The sequence below is a fragment of the Vitis riparia genome, chromosome 15 (genome assembly GCF_004353265.1).
Source record: "Vitis riparia cultivar Riparia Gloire de Montpellier isolate 1030 chromosome 15, EGFV_Vit.rip_1.0, whole genome shotgun sequence".
Taxonomy (NCBI): Eukaryota; Viridiplantae; Streptophyta; class Magnoliopsida; order Vitales; family Vitaceae; genus Vitis; species Vitis riparia.
In genome coordinates, this window is record NC_048445.1 from 17850306 (window position 1) to 17870159 (window position 19854).

The 19854-nt window shown below is 33.9% G+C and overlaps 1 protein-coding gene and 1 long non-coding RNA gene across 4 annotated transcripts in view; both read right to left on the bottom strand.

The window, feature by feature from the left end:
* The window catches only part of LOC117932347, a 55299-nt gene extending 40366 nt beyond the window's left edge, over positions 1 to 14933 (bottom strand). Inside the window, exons 1-2 of the mRNA XM_034853569.1 lie at positions 14581 to 14933; positions 10184 to 10322 (exon numbers count right to left, since the gene is read on the bottom strand). Of these exons, the coding sequence (XP_034709460.1) occupies positions 10184 to 10280 (97 nt within the window). The 5' untranslated portion in view covers positions 10281 to 10322; positions 14581 to 14933. The remainder of the gene's footprint in view (positions 1 to 10183; positions 10323 to 14580) is intronic.
* On the bottom strand, positions 4391 to 7585 carry LOC117932348. Of its 3 annotated transcripts, none has more exons than XR_004654159.1 (4): positions 7533 to 7585; positions 6681 to 6833; positions 5764 to 5911; positions 4391 to 4983 (listed from the first exon to the last, which is right to left on the bottom strand). It is a non-coding gene; the product is annotated as an uncharacterized LOC117932348 (long non-coding RNA). The 3 variants fall into 3 exon arrangements; XR_004654158.1 differs by having other exon boundaries at positions 4391 to 5098; XR_004654160.1 differs by lacking the exon at positions 4391 to 4983 and adding an exon at positions 5507 to 5684.
* Positions 14934 to 19854: the final 4921 nt, after the last annotated feature.

Here is a 19854-nt window from a genome sequence, read left to right on the forward strand (position 1 = left end):
TCACTTTCATTAAAATTTTGATTATTCACAACCCACCCTTCCTCTCATATGTTCACCCCAAACTATACCTCCACGTATTGGAAGTTGTAATAAAAAATTAAATAAAAAACTATTGAAGTGGATGGCTAAGATCCAGTCTTTCACATCCAATGGTCCAAAGGATTTTTTGGTACCTGCCAACGTGGTATAGTAGAAGATTCCACATTGGCATTGTCACATCTTCCCTCCAACGTATGGGTAGGAAGTCTATATGTTCTCTCTCCATCTTTACCCTCAGATATCCAACGATGTGTAGAAAGTTTCCATGCTGTCATTCTCGCATCTTCACTCCCCAGTCTCAGTAGAAAGTTTCCATGTTCTCATTCTCACTTCTTTCTTAGATCAAAATTGTTTATATCTAATTAATCACCTCTTAATCGTCTTCATTAATATTAAATTCACAAGCCATTCATATGTTTTTTTATCTTGGAAACAAAAGTTTAAATGCTTTTAATGAATAGGTCTAATTTTTAGTTTTGGAAACAATCACTGCTGAACCGTGGTTGGGAAACACACACCCTTTTCCCTCTCATTGAGTCGATGCTACTTGGGCCCAACTCCACCTCTTTTTTCCCTCCCTGCATCAGCACTTGGGCCCACCTATCCCCTATCGCGCATCGGCTTGTACCCCCTACCACGCATCGGCTTGTACTGCCTGCTAGCTGCTTTTGTGTTCATTGTCTATATAATAATACAAACTTATTAAGATAATGGAATGATATAATATACTGAATGAAATCATATTTAATTCTAGAAAATAAATTTTAAATAGTAAATTATGAATATTATTGTGGATCCCACATTTTGGCTCATGTACTTTCACTCGATGGCGAACTCGATTTTTATTTGCAAAATATTTTATTTATTAGAAAATGATTTGGAGTCGTCACTTATTTTTGTTTTATTTTTAAAATGGTAAACAAAATAAGAAAGAAAACCCTAAATGTGACTTCTTATTTTTGGAAAAGGTAGTCTGTGAAAAACCGGATTGAGCTCGGGGGTCAGGTTACTTATCGGGAAGGTGCGAAAAAGACTGTAGCCACCCTCTAAATCCCTAAAGTCGGGTCTAGAAAATCCATGGATACTAAAAACGATCATGCACATACGAAAGTCAGAACATGCATAGAGAATAACCAGAATGGAAGTGGATGCGTACCTGGGTAACGAGCCACAATGCGCTATCAAGAAATGAGGTTAGTGCACAAATAATGGACATAAAACATAGCTCACATGTCACTGAATCAAGTACGAAATCATCATATATCACAATTCAATCAAATGGATTTTCAAGGGAAACGTCCAACGTTGGGCCCCCACTAAAGCTTAATTTATTCTTGCATGAATTAATTTCGTAAATTTTATCACTTAGAATTACAAAATTTAATTCACACTTATTTTTAAAATGTTTTAGAAATCATGGAAGTTATGAAAATTGCATGTCGAGGAAAATGACAGCAAAATTTTATTAAAAATGTGATTTTTGGGACTTGAAAACTCTAAGGATGAAGAATCTGGAAAATAATGCTAAGAATGAGATTTGGAAAAAATATTTTTAAAACCAAGAATGGTGAAAGTGAGAAAAATAAAAGGAAGTGACACGTGGCATAAGAGTGGCCATGCTAAGGTGGCCATGCACCATTCCAACCAAATCCAACCCCAGTTGCTTTGTTTGGTCCAAACCCCAAGGGAACTGTCAGTTGCCTTGGTCCTGATCTTTTAGAGTGAATTGTTTTCTCTTCTGCTATGTGGAGTACATGTGCCACTTTCATAGGACAAATCAAGTCTGACAGCTCAACCCAGCAAGTCTCTATTATTCATTTGGAGAGCCTTCTGTGTTGCTTCTAGAGTAGCAAACTCAACATGACCAAAGCCCTTGAACCTCTCGTCCGCATATGAAGAGAGCCAGGGGTTTTGGGAACTTCCTTCCCAGATTTTGAATCGATCTGCTTCAACATCTACCATTTTCATATCATTGCCATTCATTAAATGAATCCTACTACGAATAATTCTTTTTTTCCCTCATCAGTCTTCATTCATACCCCAGCTGTAGAATCCCAACTATGCCAACCCACCAATAGTGACATTTGAAATTTCGCCTGGCATCTCATTGCCTATTCCAACTCCAGAACACGTTGGAGTAACCCCTGAAAGCCTCCTCATTATTATATTTGAACTTGGACGAGCCATAGCGATGTTGTACTGATCCCACCCATACACTAGCAAATATGTAGTAAAGCTCACTGTAGATGGCACTAAAAGGCAAAAACCCTGCCATGGCCATCTGAGGAATAGTGCTCTTGTACCATGGCAGTGCCGGAATCTCTTGGGGATACTTTGTAGTGCGGCAAGGAGCTTGGAATTCAACCTAGCTATTTTTCCCAACAATCCCACCCAACATAAGCAATGGTGATGTTACTAATGTCCATATAAGGACAATTACCATAATTGTGCCAAAGGGGAGTGCTGCAGTTGCACTGTAAATAATTGCAACAGTGTTAAGGAAGCAGAATGTAAGGAACAGAGGAGCACAGAAAAGGCATTCTTTCGGCAACAGATTCCTAACCCAGTTGGTTCCTTCAAGCTGACAATAGAAAGAGGTTGCTATGTATCCTACTATGCTAGATGTAAGAACATAGATGACCACCATTGCAGTGAAAAGTGCTCCTCGGTTGTGTGGATGAAATACACCCACTAATGCAAGTATAAAAATGAACACCGTAAGTGTAAACAACTGGGTGCCTCTTTCAAAAGCTCCCAGTCTAATGCTTTTGGTTGCTTCGCATATGTGACTGTACCACCTCTCTAATAAGCGCCATAATTGGAGATATCTTCATCAAGAGAGAATGAGTGAAGTCTTGCATTCTTAACCTTCCTTGACTTCATAATCTGTTGACTTTGGCTACATCTACATTAATCCTTCCCTTAAAGAACCTGCATTTCATCAGATGAAATTCCTTCTTCACAAATGATAAGTTTTGCTTGCAAGTATTCTAGCTGCTAGTGCGCCTTCTGTATTTCCTTTGATGGCCCAATCTCAATTATCAATGGATTCCTTTTGAACATTGTGAACATGATCAGCACATTTGTTAATATTAAGAGTTTCCAGCTTAATTTATTCTGCATAGACGTCAACATGACTGATACTAGCTCTTATAGCAGCTTAGATGTCCTCACCAAATGAATTTCCAGTGCACTGATACCATAAAACAAACTAACCAAATCTGCATGTAGCCAAACACCTCATGAATCATCCCCAACTGAGTATTTTTTGGGCCTAGATATATCTAAGAGAAATCATCATTCTTACTATGGAATGACCTGGCTCACTCATCCCAACCCGCAACCACAATGTCGAGACTCCATGCATGGGGACCAATGTTTATGAAGGGGTGGATATCATTAGTGACATGGATGATGGGAGGAGGGTATTAATGGGCGTTGTAAGAAGATGGTGACATGATAGATGGAAAAGGGCATATGAGGGGTATGAGTTGTTGATAACGGGCGTGAAGGATGGTAAGAATGAAGATTGCCATGCGCTGTGGTCATCACACACGTGGGGGATGATGGAAATGAACTATGAGATTAGGCTATTCCCTAGTAATTCTTATGAGAATTAAGGTATCAATCAATCGCTATTAATTCAATCAACTAACCCGCTTAAAACCAAGTCCTATATCTATAATGTGTGTGATAGTTGTAATTTGGCTAAAGGACTTAGATCAAAATATAGCTCATGGATCCCTAAATAAAAATTTTTAACACTAGAAGTAGGTTCAAGTCCAAAAAACACTTATACATAATATAAAGTTGCCAAATTTATTTCATTTCCATACATATTTTTTTATTAATTTAATTTATTGTTATTTATGAAGTTTTAAACTTTGCGGGAAAAGAAAGTTTAAAACTTTAATTATTTTTTTTAAAAAGGAATAAAATATTTTATTGGCTTGGTAAGTCAACTATAGCTTAATTAGTTATTAACAGCCTTAAATACTTCTAACATTAAGTTGAGAGTTATGAGCTTTAATGGAAATCATCACTTACGTTCACAATAAATATCTTCCCATATGTACTTATAAAAGGGAGTGTTTCTTAGCTTTTCAGTGACATGAAAGATTTTGGTAACTCGTCTCAAAGTTGAGCTTGTTTTAAGACAAGCGTGTCTACACGTACCTAGCCAACGTGCTTGGTTTAAAAGAAAGAGGTTTTGAGTGAAGAGTTTCGGCAGATGCATCAGTAGGTACAAGTGCAATTCTTGCACCATAGAATTTTCCTTCTTGCATAATCTCATCACCTTCTTCCATGTCCTCTACCTTTTTCATTCATCAAATGCTAAACTAAAAAAAAATTCCAGATAAACCCACATCACATTTGCCAAATTATTCAATATCACAACAATCCCCAATCAGAAGCCAGACGAGTACAAAGACAAACCCAAATTTCTGAACCAAGCAAGTGAGCCTCATCTCAAATTCTCGCCCCCAAGCATTCCTATGGTAGAGAGGAACGATAAAATTGAACAGCCCTCTTCTCCCCTTTTCTTTCGATCCCATTTCTTTCAAATAAACCAGACCCCAACGCAATCAACAATCTCCACAAACCCCAAACAAAACAACCAAAAAATCCTATTTTTTCCTCTTTTTTGTTGCAGAGAGTTGAGAGAATAAAAAAAATAAAAATGGTAGACATTCACGGCTTTGAGGGAAAGAAAAGTCGAGAAAACAGAGGGAAAATTGATGGGTCTGACCTGTTTGGCAGCTGAGGAAAGCGAAGGAAAATTGAGGTTCAGAGGAGCATCATCAAAGCGGAAGGCCTATGGGTTGGGGTTGGCTTCTTCTGTCATTGTGCTTCTGGAAATTCTCCCAGGTTTCTCTTTGAGTCAGTGATTGAAGAACCCTTCTCCTTTTCTCTCCTTCGTCTCCACCTGCCACCTTTTTTTTACTGAAAAACTAGGCTTTCGTAAATATTTAAAAGATAAGAAATAGTGCCTCGCCTCACAACATAGGACCTTGGCCAAGTTTATCTTGCGTACATCAATAAGAATGTGAGTTGAAACCTATAATTCAATAAAAAGAAAATTTTGCAAAGAACAGCTATATAAATTTCTACAAGTTTGTTAATATTAAATGATATGTAAAGCATTGAACCAAAGGTTTATAGTGGAATGATTTAGTTTTAGCAGTAGCTTTTATGGATAAAGATAAAAAGGATTAAGAATTCTTGAAAAAACATGCCTATTCTCAAACAGAGTCCAGTGGTCCTCTGCACCAGATGCACATTAGTCAAACACCATGTCAGGCCATTTTTCCTTTGCAATTGCCTCATACTCCAGAGCATTTCTAATCTCCATTTTTCAGTTAACTATGTCCCAATGTCATCCTTATCCTATATGTTAATTCATTCTGTCAATGTACAACAAATCATTTTAAATATCACTCTCTTAAATTTTTTTAATACTGATAAATCTAAGGAACATTGCGGAATTTGTCATTATAGCATGATTATCTTGGAGAGCATAGTGCAACAGGTATGCTCTGTCTAAATTTAATCAAAGCCGACCAGAATATGGCAGCATGATTAACAATAATCCATTAGTTCTAGCAACAACATTGATCTTGATGCTCTAAATTTCCAGTTGTTTGCTGAGAAAGTGATGGAAAATAAAATCAAACAAGTTTGTTGACTGTGTCGAAGATAAACACATGGGGCTGAAGTTCCTACCTTATCCCTTGCTTATGTGCAGCTGCTGCCCAAGGAAAGGTGTGGGTTAATGAATTCGATGATCTACATCTGTGATCAAATATTATCTTTGGTGGCATTCCAACTCAATGGCCATGAATGATGAAACATTTTTGTGCCTCAAATATTTCTTACAAAAAATGAACATCAAAATTCCATTAGATGTCAACGAAATATATACACACACACAAAAGTGTATATGGATCATATGATAAACATACCTGCAAATATGCATTACAGCCTCTAATACTCTTAATAGGTACATACACAGGATATATATGTACTACATATGATCCACGTAAGATGTCATCCTGAAATTCATCGTCCAACTGAATTTGCAACTTTTTATCTTTTTATTTTTTTAAATTAGAAACTGACTTTGCAACTTTCTCCATGCATGGCTTACCAACTAGAGTAACTGGTTGCCTGTTGCATCCAATTCAAAATCCAAATTTACTAAAAGGTAAAACTAGACAGCCTAGTTTACAAGATATAAGGAACCTATATAGGGCAAAGTCGTTGGACTCTAGATTATATCTTCACTCACATGTGTGTCAATGCACACACATGCAAGCAAAGGGCTTATATCTGGTAGGTATTTTTTCCAAATTGACCCAATAAAAGATTCAGGCCTCGTCATTTCCTCTTCATACCATTGTTTGAGACAACATAACCATCCAGAAGAAAGTTGGTAAGTTGAATATGTGAATTTTGTATCAGGAAGTCTCCACACTGAGACAAGTGAAATGATGGCAGTTCTTATTATGCTATGTCATGATACCTAAGAGTTACTTCACAACGACCAAAAAAATTAATGGACAAGTCAAAAGCAGGAAAAGCATGAATTGGTCAATGATTCAGATTTGTAAAATAAGCAAAGGTATCAAAATGGTACTTACAGCAAGATTAAGATTTTCCCCATTTTTGCTACAGGTATGCTAAGCTCTTCAGGCAAATATCATACTTCCAACACCTTTTTTACCGTCAACCTGCCCTTCATCAAAAGTCCACTGAATCCTCTGTCATATTTATCAGCTATTTTTAATCTCCACCTAAAAGCAATGGAGACTCCAATGAATTAGAAGAACAAATGCACCGATTATATGCTAGGGGATGTGGAAGAAAAGGTCAAATTCCAAGATGTTGATAGCTCGCGGAGCTTGTACAAGCTGACAAATAAAAAATGGTACAAAACATAGAAGACTGAGTAGAAATGCAATGTGGATTCAGGTTATAAGATATACCAGGAAAGGTTTCACTATACAAGTATTTATATTCAACTCATGGTATTTAGACACAGAAACTTGCGTGAGGAAATTGAGCTATTGTTCTTTTTGTATATATGGAGGAAGACATGCAGATCAATCTTCTCCAAACAATAAATGTCCTCCAACTGATTCAGGAGGAACGCATCACTCGTCTCAAATTAGCTGTTTGATTTAATGAGATGATACATCCCTCTAAGAGGTCTTCCAAAATCAGCATTTTAAATAAAAGGACAAACACTGAAAGGAAATTGAGCTATATTAGCATCTGACTTCATGTGTATTGATCAACCAGAAAAATAGATTTTTTTTTTTTTTTTTCTGACAGGCAAACAAAAATATATATCAACCAGAGAAGTAGTGTTATTTTCAGCTTCAGAAAAATCTTGTAGTTTGATATTCATTTGTTTTTTGATGTATGGTTTGACATCAATTCAAAGTGTGTTTATCACACAAGGGAAAGAGCTGGAGGAAGCCATAGAGTACCTGAAGTTCTTGGAAGAAAAGTTGAAGGGAAAAATGTCCTTTAGTGGAGAGACAACCATGTTTCTTGACCTTGCCTTGGGTTGGCTCGCTAACTTGATTAACATATTGGAAGAGATTGTTGGCTTAAAAGTTGGGGATGAGGAGAAATTTCCATTGTTGTCTCCATGGACACAAGATTTTGCAGACGCTCCAATCATTAAAGGAAACTGGCCACATTGAGACAAAACGATTATCTAGTTCCAAGCCCTTCTTGATGCCATCCTTGCAGCAGCAGCATCAACATCTAAATGAACCTCTAGGTTCACAAAGGAGAATGAACAAGAACCAAATGGTACATGCATATTTCATATAAATGCATGCTTGAATGCAGGTGGAATTTTCAAATAGTTTGTCTTTGGAATTATATAAAGGGAGTGTTCTAACACTCTTCTTCCCCAACGAAGAACCCTTGCACCAGTACTCAGCACAAGGCCTTATCCCCAGCTGTTTTGGGTCTGCAACAAAATTGATTTAACACCATTTTATTTTGCATTCAGTAGAACATGGTCATGAACAGCAATGCTGCATATTTCAAAAATCAAGTCCAATCCAACGAAAAATAAAAAATTGTAGGCCAAAAGATCCTATAATTCCCAAATGGAAAGAAAACAAAAATCATTATCAATATAGTTGCCAACGTTTTCTACCAGCAATAAATACATTCCATACCTTCAAGGTAATAATGTTAAAGGACACGGAATTTCACACACTTCTCTAGATTCAGGGACCAGAAGAAAAACGTGATTTTGGAACTCCAACCTCTAAGATCAACTCCTCAACCTTTTCCTTGACCTCTCCTGTCCAGCATTAGGAAGTGCAGAACACAGAGATAGGAATAAAGACACCAGAAAACAATGAATCAGAAGTGGATAGTGATGAATATATTGGGTACCAGAAAATACAACATTCTTTGGAAATGAAGAACTAGAGCACATGAATTTGAAAATCTTTAAAGTAAACATACTTTGCTTTTCCTGTTTGACTTGCTTTCTCCATTAGAACCAAAACCCTTCTTATTGATTAGCCCAAATCCTAGGAGTACTTAAACATTTCAATTACTCAACAAAATGACATTAACAAAAGTATGCAGATATGAATGTAGAACAAAAGTTCAACAGTAACATGCAAAGACTTTTGCATCTAGATGATGTTTACATGTGGTAGTTTTTTTTTTTTTGATAAATGAGCACAAATATATTAAAGGGCGAAAAGCCACAAAGCATACAGGTAGTATACATAGCAGCCTAAAAACAAAAAACACATGAACAATCAACCTCACCAGCCCTTAAGGAGCTGCAAGCCATTCCAAAAAGCCTAAAAGCGAAGAGGACTCCACAAATTACATACAAAGAATTTTTGAGTTTTTGTATAGCTAAAGAGCCCCCCCTAAAAGCTAATCTATTTCTTTCCTTCCATACCGTCCAAAAATACACAACGGAATGGAGTTCCAAATCTTTTTCCTCTTTTTCCCCACAAAAAGGCTTCTCCAACTAAATAACACCTCTTTGACTGTCTCTGGGAACACCCATTGAGCCCCAAACAAGGCAAGGACGATCTCCCAGGCTCCCAGCCACATGTATACATGTGGTAGTTATTTATATATCTTCATTTCAGTTCCCTTTCTACATACAATCCTCTCCTTCTTCCTCATTTTCCATTAAAATCATGGCCCTTCCATTAGACCATACCTTTGGAGGAGCTACATTGTCCACTATTCTCTCAGGACTAAGTGGGTATTTGGCAAACCGACTTAATAACTTAAAGTGGCTTAATAACTTAATTTAAGTTATTAAGTAATTAAGTATGTTTAATAAAATAATTTGATGGTATGACTTAAAGTAAAAACAACTTTAAGCAATAAGTAAAAATGATTAACTTATTCTTAAGTCCACATCTTCATTTTACCTTTTTATCCCATTTGTCCTAATTACCTCTATGATCACTTTTGCTACTTCATAACTCTATTGTTACTCAACCTCCTTTGCCCTAGTTATAATTTATAAGGATAATACGTCAATTTGATGATTTAGAATAAATTTAAATTAATTATTAAACAATCTTAATACTTAAAGTAATAATTAAGTAACAAGTCCTAAGTCAACAACTTAAGTATAATTTAACTTAAAATCAACATAAATCATTAAGTAACAAGTATAAGTTTTACCAAACACCCTTTAAGAAGTGGCTTAATGCAATCACCATCCCTAACAATCAAATCAATTCCTGATGTCCAAGTACTGTTTTGCCCAAATGAAGGACATCATGAGTTCCTTTAAAACACTTGAATGAGACAAAATTGAGGTTCTGATAATTGAAATTTGGATCTAAAAATCCAATGCACAAAAGTCCCATAATTCAATTTTGGACCAAAACAAAGGCATCAAACAAGGTCTTATTGACAAATTCACTTTATGTAATTAATGCATTAGAAATAAAATAAAATACTGCATATTCTAGCTTCTCATCAAGTAATTTCCAATGTGAGACTCACTAATGATTTTGCATTTACTTAAGAAGATTTAATCTCAATTACAACTTTAGAGTATGCATTTCCTTAACACATATTAGCTTAGATAAATATCATTCTGAATTTAGGGCATCTAGCTTCTTACCTGAGCTTCTGCTGTCATCAAAAACATCAAGAAGGTGTATAACAAAGAGATCTCTAGTTTCTGTTGGAATACTCTCAAAGTAACTTAATGGCATCATCTAGGACCTTGACAGACTTGTACTTTGATGCTCCAAAAACTCCTGCAATTAAAAAACAACATATTAAGGCTTCATTTAGATACAATTCTTATTTTCTTATTTAAAAATAGAACTTATATATAGAAAGTAAATCTCTTATGCAAAAAGTATAAACTATTTTACGTTCTTAAAAATTTTTAAATTTAAGATAATAATTTTTTTTGATATCCCATTCTTTTAATCAGTTTTTAAAAACTATTACATTTTCCTTCTAAGATTTTTTATATTTTACATAGAAGTAATCAGCCATTACTATTTTCTATTTTTAAAATGGAAAATGATAGTAACTTCTATATAAAATGTAAGAACTCTTTGAGAGTTACCCTAAAAAGAGGATTTTAAAAACTATTTAAAAAAAATTATGTAATAAAAACCTTTTATCCCCCAAATTTAAAAAATTTAGAAGTAATTTTAAGAACATAAAGTAAATCTTTTTATTTTTTATTTTTATAAAGATTAATATATGTTTTATATAGAAGTTCGTACTATTTTATATTTTTAAAATAGAAACAAAGTATATCCAAACAAGCACTTGATTATTGAACATTATCAAACAAAACTTCCTTAAAGGAAAAATGACATGATATCAAGCCAATGTGACTCTATATATTTTTCCTCCATTGCAATCTTATTTTTTAATGTGATCAAGCAAGCAATCCATTGCAGGTAATCTCCACAATTACAGGTTCAACCAGCAAGTATCCCTAATAAACCTCACCAAATTGTTGGAAAACTTATTCCCATTGCCAAAAACATAAACCCTGTTTTTTTGTATTTCCATCCATCTACATCCAGGGTCTTTTTTCCAGTCCTCTAACTTTCATTTATTTGCATATTGAGAGCATTTGATCCATTTCCCTAAATCTAAATATACATTCAATCCTAATACATAATATCCATATATTATAAGTTTAATTTGAACATGAATTAATTGATTAATGCATATAAGTAATTAATTGTATTACATTATATACATATAATTATTAATTTAAATATAGTAATTATAAATTTTTGATATCCATAACTAGTTTAAAATTATTATATATCCATATTCATATGTATATCAATTACCATGCTTTTATTAATATATAATTATCATGTTTTTAATTTAACATCTATCTTTGTATATTATATATTACAGCTAAATTATTAGAAATTAGGAATAATTTTTCCCAAATTCTATTCCTTATGAATATCCTATGTAATCAATTTTCATAAATAAATTGTTATATATATTAGAATTCAGCCATAAAAACATTAGGAATATATCATCTCTAATGCATTTAATTAATTCCATAAAAGGAATGCAAGATAAAATTTCCTATATCAATTCCCAAACCAAAATCACATGCAAACTTTGGGGAAAACACCTCAAGCCGCCTTTTAACCTTTTAAAACATTGCTTATGATTATGAAGTCGTGAACATATTTTCCAAATTCTAAGTCTCATGGTGAAGAATAGATTTGATAGCGAATCTGGTCTAAATTGGTTCTCCATCTACACAACTAACTGCCTCTTCAAACAAATCCATTTGAGAGGACCCATAAATCAATGCATCCAAAGTAAACTTTTAATCCTCTACCATCTATTGATCTATCAAACTTTCAGTACATGGAAAAAAGCACATTTCTCACAATTATATCCCTTTCACTCCCAAGCTTTTTAATTAACCCATGAACTAACCCACCCTCTTGACGAGCGCTCAAACCTTCACAGGCAGGTAAGAGCCCTGGCACAGTGCACAAATCTGGTGCCACACCCACAATTTTGGAATGAAAACTAATTTCCAATGCTTTCTTCCAATTATGCTATATTCCAAGAAACCAAAAGCCCTAAGAGGCATTTCCTCAATCATCTTATGCTGCTTGTCCAAATCATTAAACTACAATACATTTTTTTTTTTTAGATAAATATCACGAATATATTAAAGGGCAAAGGCCACCAAGCATACAGGACGTATACAATCTGCCTCAAACGAGAGCACAAAAAAACAAGCACCCTTACCCTCCCTTAAGTGGCCGCTAGCCACTCCAAAAAACCTAAGAGTGAAGAGGACTCCTCTCCAATATACACCCTAGCCTAACTCCACAAAGTACAAACAAAAGAATTTTTGAGTTTCTGTATATTTAATACCCCTCCCTTGAAAGCTAACCTATTTCTTTCCTTCCATACCGTCCAAAAAATACACAACGCTATAGAATTCCAAATTTTTTTCCTCTTTTTCCCCACAAAGGGGCCCTTCCAACTGAATGACGCCTCCTTCACCAACTCTGGGAACACCCACTGAACCCCCACTAGGGCAAAAATAATTTCCCATAAGGCCCTTACCACTATACAATGCAAAAGAATGTGATTTACACTCTCCTCTTCACAACCACACAAAAAACAACGGTTAGGAAATTGCCAGCCCCGTTTTGAAGCCTATCCAAAGTAAGAATCTTCCCCACGCGGCTTCCCAAGCAAAAAATGCCGCTTTGGTTGGGACCTTATCCACCCAAACGCCTCTATACGGAAAGTCGCAAGCATTGCTACCAACCAGCTTGTTGTAGGCATCCTTCACCCCGTACCTCCCATGCCCCCCCCCCTTCCAAAGCACCACGTCCTCTTTTGAAGATAGTTTGAAGTCCCTGAGCATAATAAGCAATCCTCTAATCAAGTCCAGCTCCCATGCATATGGACCCATGCATTCCAAATATACAAATCTGAGCCAAAATCCATCTCCAAAACACACATGACCGCTCTTAGCTATCTCAAAATCCAACAACCTGATTCTTTAAATTAGATACTAGAGCATTCAAGAAAGCCCATTATGGGCAGTTGATTACTTTAGTAGACTTACATGGCCTATTTTGAAAACACAAAATTGATTGCAACACTGAAAATAATTTGAAGTTGCAGGACTAATTATGAAGTTGTTGAATTGATCCAGGTATTGGCAAAGCCAGAGGGCTTGTGACATGATTAAACATAAGAAGACAGGATAGGTTCGCATATGAAACCAAGAAGATTATATCATAGTTGCAATTCAATTAAATGCATCTACAACCAAGCAAGTGGGCCTGCATGCAAAGAGTAGAATGCATATAGAGAGGGCCTGCTTGCAAAGAGTAGAATGCATATGGAGCAGGCCTGCTTGCATCCATGAACAACAGCTAGCCCCGCTAGTGAAGGAAGCAGGGTAAGGAACCTGTATCCTCATAGACATTTAAATACAATGCTACTGATGTGTGCAGATGTTCCCGAGTCTTTCAACTAAAATTGGTTGGGGATCAACTGATTGAAATCGACCTACATTAGGTTAAGTTCAGTCACCAGGTCACCAATAGGCAATTGTCCAAACAGGTCAAGTACCCTGATCTATGTTGGATTCTTTTCCATGCCTCGCCTGCCTAGGACTCCAAAGAAAGATAAACTGAAATATATAAGACTAGAATGAAAAGGCATGGATATCAACATGCAATAAAGAAAATTTTGCCAACAAAGATAAATGTGTGAAGAAAATAAAGTTACAAAAATGCTAAAGGCCAAGGAAAAGTAAATTGTAAGGAAATTAAAATACTAAAAAAAAAGAAAAAGATATTGGAGATGATCAAGAGAACGTGTGTTTAAAGGTTTTATAGCACTAAAAAAACGATTTCCCATCCTATAATCCTCAACTGAAAATCATCCATTGGTATTGCAACATACTCAAAATCTACAACTCATATCTCCAACAAATTCCTTCATAGTCTCCTTTTCCTTAATGGACTTTTTCCCCAAACATTCTTCTCTAATTTTTTGTCAAAAGCAAATATGTCATGATATTCTTCTATATCCCGTCATAACTCCTCCCCTTTCCTGCACGTATTCGAGTAAAATTTGCTTATTTACCATAAATAAATTTATTTACTAATAATATAGATGTTTCCACACCTAAAAAGGTATTCTCTTTTATTTTCTGACTATAACTAATCTACTCCTAATTGTCCTTCACTAAAATGTTTGTCCACATCAACAAAACCCCCCAAAAATATAATTTTCTTTTTGCCAAAAATGAGCTATTTGGAATATCATCCCACCACATTATCTATAGTTAAATCCATTAAAAATGTCACTCTAATTCTTCACAACAAATCTTGCAGTGAATGGCAATCCTCTTGAATCCTCACATTCTTGGTTGGACTCTTTTAGAGTTACTTACCCACAGAATCTATCATAAGAAACCATACAGATACTTTCTTTCAAAATTTACCATAAGCAAAAATAAGATCAGAGGCTCACAATCACAAGGGCAGTGATTGACTCATTCACCCACTGGTTCTCCTCAAGAAGATGACCAATCACAATGCAACCACAAAGGAGTGCCACAAATAGATTGATGGACACCACAGAAGCATGATCAAAAGGAAGCCAATATTTCGGATTTCAACACTCCGTTCGGGTCCGCTTTGCTGTATCAAAATCACACTCACAGCTACGCTTCTTCAACCCGGCTAGTTACTCAGTGTTCTTATGATAAAGTGCTCCGTTTGGTTGCTGAGACAATGGAGAAGAATTAAATATGCAGATTGGAGTTTTTAGGGTTTCTTTTCTAAAATGAGAGGAAGAAGATTGGTTGTTTGGGAAATTTTAGGTTCTCGGGTCGGGTGTGAGGAAATGTAACCCAAATATCAGACCATGGTTTCTTGTGTTTTTTTATTATTTAAAACCTTCCCTACCGACGTGGAAACAGGGATGTAGCTGCCTCGAGCCATGGAGGGGCAATTTGGGAAGCGAAAATGAACTCAGCACACGATAATATTTCTTACAGACCAGATAGTATTAAGGAATGGTAAAGACAGCAGATAGTATTTTATATAGTCCAGAATTGTTCAATTTTTATATAAAATACTATGTAAAATTGAACAATTCTGGACTATATAAAATACTATTTTATATAAAAATTAAACCATTATGGACTATATAAAATACAATATAAAATTGAACAATTCTGGACTATATAAAATACTATATAAAATTGAATAACGCCTTGAACCCTATATATAAGGATATACGCCTGGAACAATTATGCGAGAATGACAGCATGGAAACTTTCTACACATCGTTGGATATCTGAGGGTAAAGATGGAGAGAGAACATATAGTCTTCCTGCCCATACGTTGGAGGAAAGATGTGACGATGCCAATATGGAATCTTCTAGACTTCTACCATACCGCAGGTACCAAAAAGACCTTTGGACCACTGGATGTGAAAGACTGGGTCTTAGCCATCCACTTCAATAGTTTTTTATTACAACTTCCAATACGTGGAGGTATAGTTCGGGGTGAACATATGGGAGGAAGAGTGGCAGTGAATAATAAAATTTTTTAATGAAAGTGAAATTTGATTTATATATTAACGAAGGCAGTGGCACACAAAAGGACCAAGAAAAAACGCGTCGCAATGGCCAATGAAGCAAGAGGGGTTTTTTTATAAGAGTATGACAGTTTTTAAAAATAATGCTTAAATTACCATGTGTGGACCCTGCATTTCGGTTCATGCGTTTCCCACTCGATGGTGAGCTCGATTTTTATTTTGAAAAATGATTTCATTTATTAGGAAAATAACTTGGAGTCACCACTTATTTTTGTTTTATTTTTAAAGGGTAACAAAATAAAAAAGAAAACCCTAAGTGTGACTCCTTATTTTGGAAAAGGTGGTATGTGAAAAACCGGATCGGGTTACTTATTGAGAAAGTACAGTAAAAACCGTAGCACCCCTCTAAGTTCCTAAAATCGGGTCTTTACTAATAAAATGAAGCTGACATGACAATAAATAGGAAAATCAATGGATACTCACACTATAAGAAAAAAAGGTCATTGTTGTCATATATTATCTTGACTTAAGGTGATATGTGTCAATGTTGCTTATTTTAATGAACAACTATGACATATACAACTTGTTTAAACCAATAATGACATATATAAAATTTGTTGAATTCTTTCATGACTTATATAATAGAATTTTGACAGATAATTTATAAATCAATGTATTCAAGGTACTTAAATAAAAGCAATAATGATAATAATTTGTTTAATATGTGTATATCTAATTTACTTACTAAGTATTATAAATTGAAGTGACAACAATCAATTTTGATTAAGGAAGTTAATATTTAATAATTTTTTTTAGTAATGTTAATATCAATTTTCATTATGAGTTTAATATATAAAAATTATTATTGGAAGATGAAATATTAAAGAATACTATTTTTAATTTATTGAAAAAGGACATGCGTGGTATTTTGGAATTTGTTATAAAGTCCTATAAAAAGAGAAAGGAAGGGACGGAAAGACATATTTCATACTTCAACAAGCCTTTACCATTTTCTTGATTGAAAACCCTAAATTTTCACTCTCCATTGAAAACCCTAACTTTTGGAAGACAAGAAAGAATGGAGAAAGAAGGGAGAGAGCCACCGTTCTTAGAGAGAAAGAAGAAAAGAGAAAAATGCAGGTTTTTTTTCATCTTGCCTAGATTTCATCAAAGGTCTGATCCCACTTCGTCCGTGGTCCGATCGAGCTAAAATTTGGAGGAAAGTTTCATGACTCATTCATCTTCAATCTGAATGGTGAGGATCGGATTTGGAGTTTTGGAAAGTCATTAGAAAGAAAGAGGAGAAGAGAGAAAAACGCAGGTTTTTCTCATCATACCCAAATTTCATCAAATGTCCGATCCGGCTTCGTCCGTGGTCGGATCGAGTTGAAATTTGAAGGAGAGGTTTATGGCTCATGTATCTTCAATATGAACGGTGAAGATTGGATTTGGAGTTTCGGACAGTCATTAGAGAGAAAGAGGAGAAGAGAGAAAAACGCAGGTTTTTTACATCATGCCCAAATTTCATCAAAGGTACAATGCCACTTTGTCCATGGTCTGATCGAGCTGAAATGGAGGAGAGGTTCAAAACTCATTAATCTTCAATTTGAACGGTGAAAATCAGATTTAGAGTTTTGGAAAGTCATATTTCGGCCAAAAATAGAACCTTTGTTTTGGTGGGCTTTTCTCTCCGAACTGTTTTGATCATTAGCTTTGATTGAGGTCAATTCGTGATCCGATTGAGTTGCAATTTTAGGAGCATGTGTTAGGACGCATTGATCTTCATTCTAACAGTGGAGATTGGATTTGGAGTTTGGAAAAATGGTATTTCAGTCCGAGAACCTTGACAAAAGTGAAAGAAACATTGACATATATCATAGTAACAAAGATTTGATCATTGGTAGAAATAGAAACAACCTTGACATATGTAAATGTCAAGGTAGATTTAAACTTTTCTTGACACTGGCATAGATGACATATATAAATAGTAACATACCTTGACAGATATACCCTACCTTGATGGTGAAAAACTGTCAACGAAAGGCTTTTTTCTTGTAGTGTCAAATCGATCATGCACATATGGGAATCAAAACATGCATAGAGAATGACCAGAAAGAAAGTGGATGCGTACCTGGGCCACGAACAAGCAATGTGCTATCATAAAAATGAGGTCAGTGTACAATAAAAAAGCACAAAACCTATCACATACATCGCCAAACAGAAATTAAAACTGTTCGAGGGAAAACTGGATTTTTGAAGTTTATTTGAAAATTGGAGTTTTAGAGATTATTTGAAAATAGGATTTTTAGAAATTAAATGTAAGAATGAGTTTTTTTAGAAGTTAAATTTGAAAGAGATTGGAACCTTGAAAATTATTTGAGAGTTCGGGATTAAGTTACGAAAATTGGGACCTCGAAAATTAAATTTTGAAGGAAACCAAAATTGAAAATCATTTGAGAAGTAGAAACTGTGAAAATCGAATTATAAAAATTGGAAATCTTGGGGATCATTCGGAGGCAGAATTTTTAGAAATGAATGGATAAAATGAGAATAATAAATAAGTAACGGAAGAAATGCGAGAATTAAGATATTGGAAACTGATAATTAAGTTCGGAAATTGGAAAATTGGAGTTTTAGATAACTAAATTTGGAAATCAGAATTTTGAAGAATTATTTAAAGACGGAATTTTAAATAAATGAATACGTGAATAAAAAAATTAATGAAATAATAATAATGATGAAATAATAATGACTAGATAAATAATTGTGAAAGTTAGAATTTCGGAAATTGGAAATTGAACTTAGGGATCGGAAATTTAAATAATTATTTAGGGATGAAATTTTAAATAAATGAACCAGTGAATAAATAAATGAACAAAATAGCGAAAGTATGGATAAATGATTACAAAAATGGGAATTCTGGAAATTGGGAGTTGAATTTAGAGATTTGGAAATTTGAAGAATTATTTAGAGATGAGATCTTTAGTATATGAATAAGTGAATAAATAAATGGATGAGATAACATTAATAACGAAAATAATCATTAAACAGCTGAATGTGAACAATGGAGTTTTTAAGATTGGAAATTAAATTTGGACGTTGGGTTTTTGAAGAACTGGACTTTAATTATTGAAATAAATAGACAAATATGGGATAATAATACTAATTAAGGAGAATAATATTTAGACGAATAAATATGAATTGTAGAATTTTTGGGATTGAAAATTTAATTAGGACATTGGATTTTTGAAGAATTGGGCTTTAAGGAATGAGATTTTTAAAAGAAAATAAATAAATAAACATGAAATAATAATAATGATAACAAGAATAATATTTAAACGGATGAAAGTGAATAGTCGCATATTTGAGATTGAAAATTAAATTAGGAAGTCAGGTTTTTGAATAATTGAATTTTAATGATTGAAATTTTTAAAGGAAATAAATAAGTAAATACGGAATAATAATAATAATAACGAGAATAATATCTAAACAGATGAAAATGAATAGTCAAATATTTGAGATTGAAAATTAATTTAGGAAGTCAGGTTTTTTGAATAATTGATTTTTAATGATTGGGGTTTTTTAAAGAATTAAATAAATAAATACGGAGTAATAATAATAATAATAACAAGAATAATATTTAAACGGATGAAAGTGAATAGTGAAATTTTTTAGATTGAAAATTAAATTTGGAAGTCAGATTTTTTGAATAATTAAACTTTGATTATTGAAATTTTTAAAAGAAATAAATAAATAAATATGGAATAATAATAATACTAATAAAAATAATGTTTAAACAAATGAACGTGAATAATGGAATTTTTGGAATATTGGAACTGAAAATTTGAATTTTGGGAAAATTAAATTTAAAGTTAGAGTTCTAGAAAATTATTTTGAGAATTGAATTTTGAAAAATTAAATTTAAAATATTGGAGTTTTGGAAAAGTGAATGTTAGATCTGAAGTTTCGTAAAATAAATTTAAAAATCACATTTTACGAGATTATTTTGAAAAGGATACGTGTATATATATATATTCTTAAATAAAATAATAAATAAATAAATGGACAAATAAAAAATAAATGAATGAATTTGAAACGTTGGGATTTTAAAAGAATTATTTGATAACAGGACATTCAAAAAAATGAAAATTTTAACATGTAAAATGGAATTAAGAAGATGGCACGTGGGAGAAAAGAGAA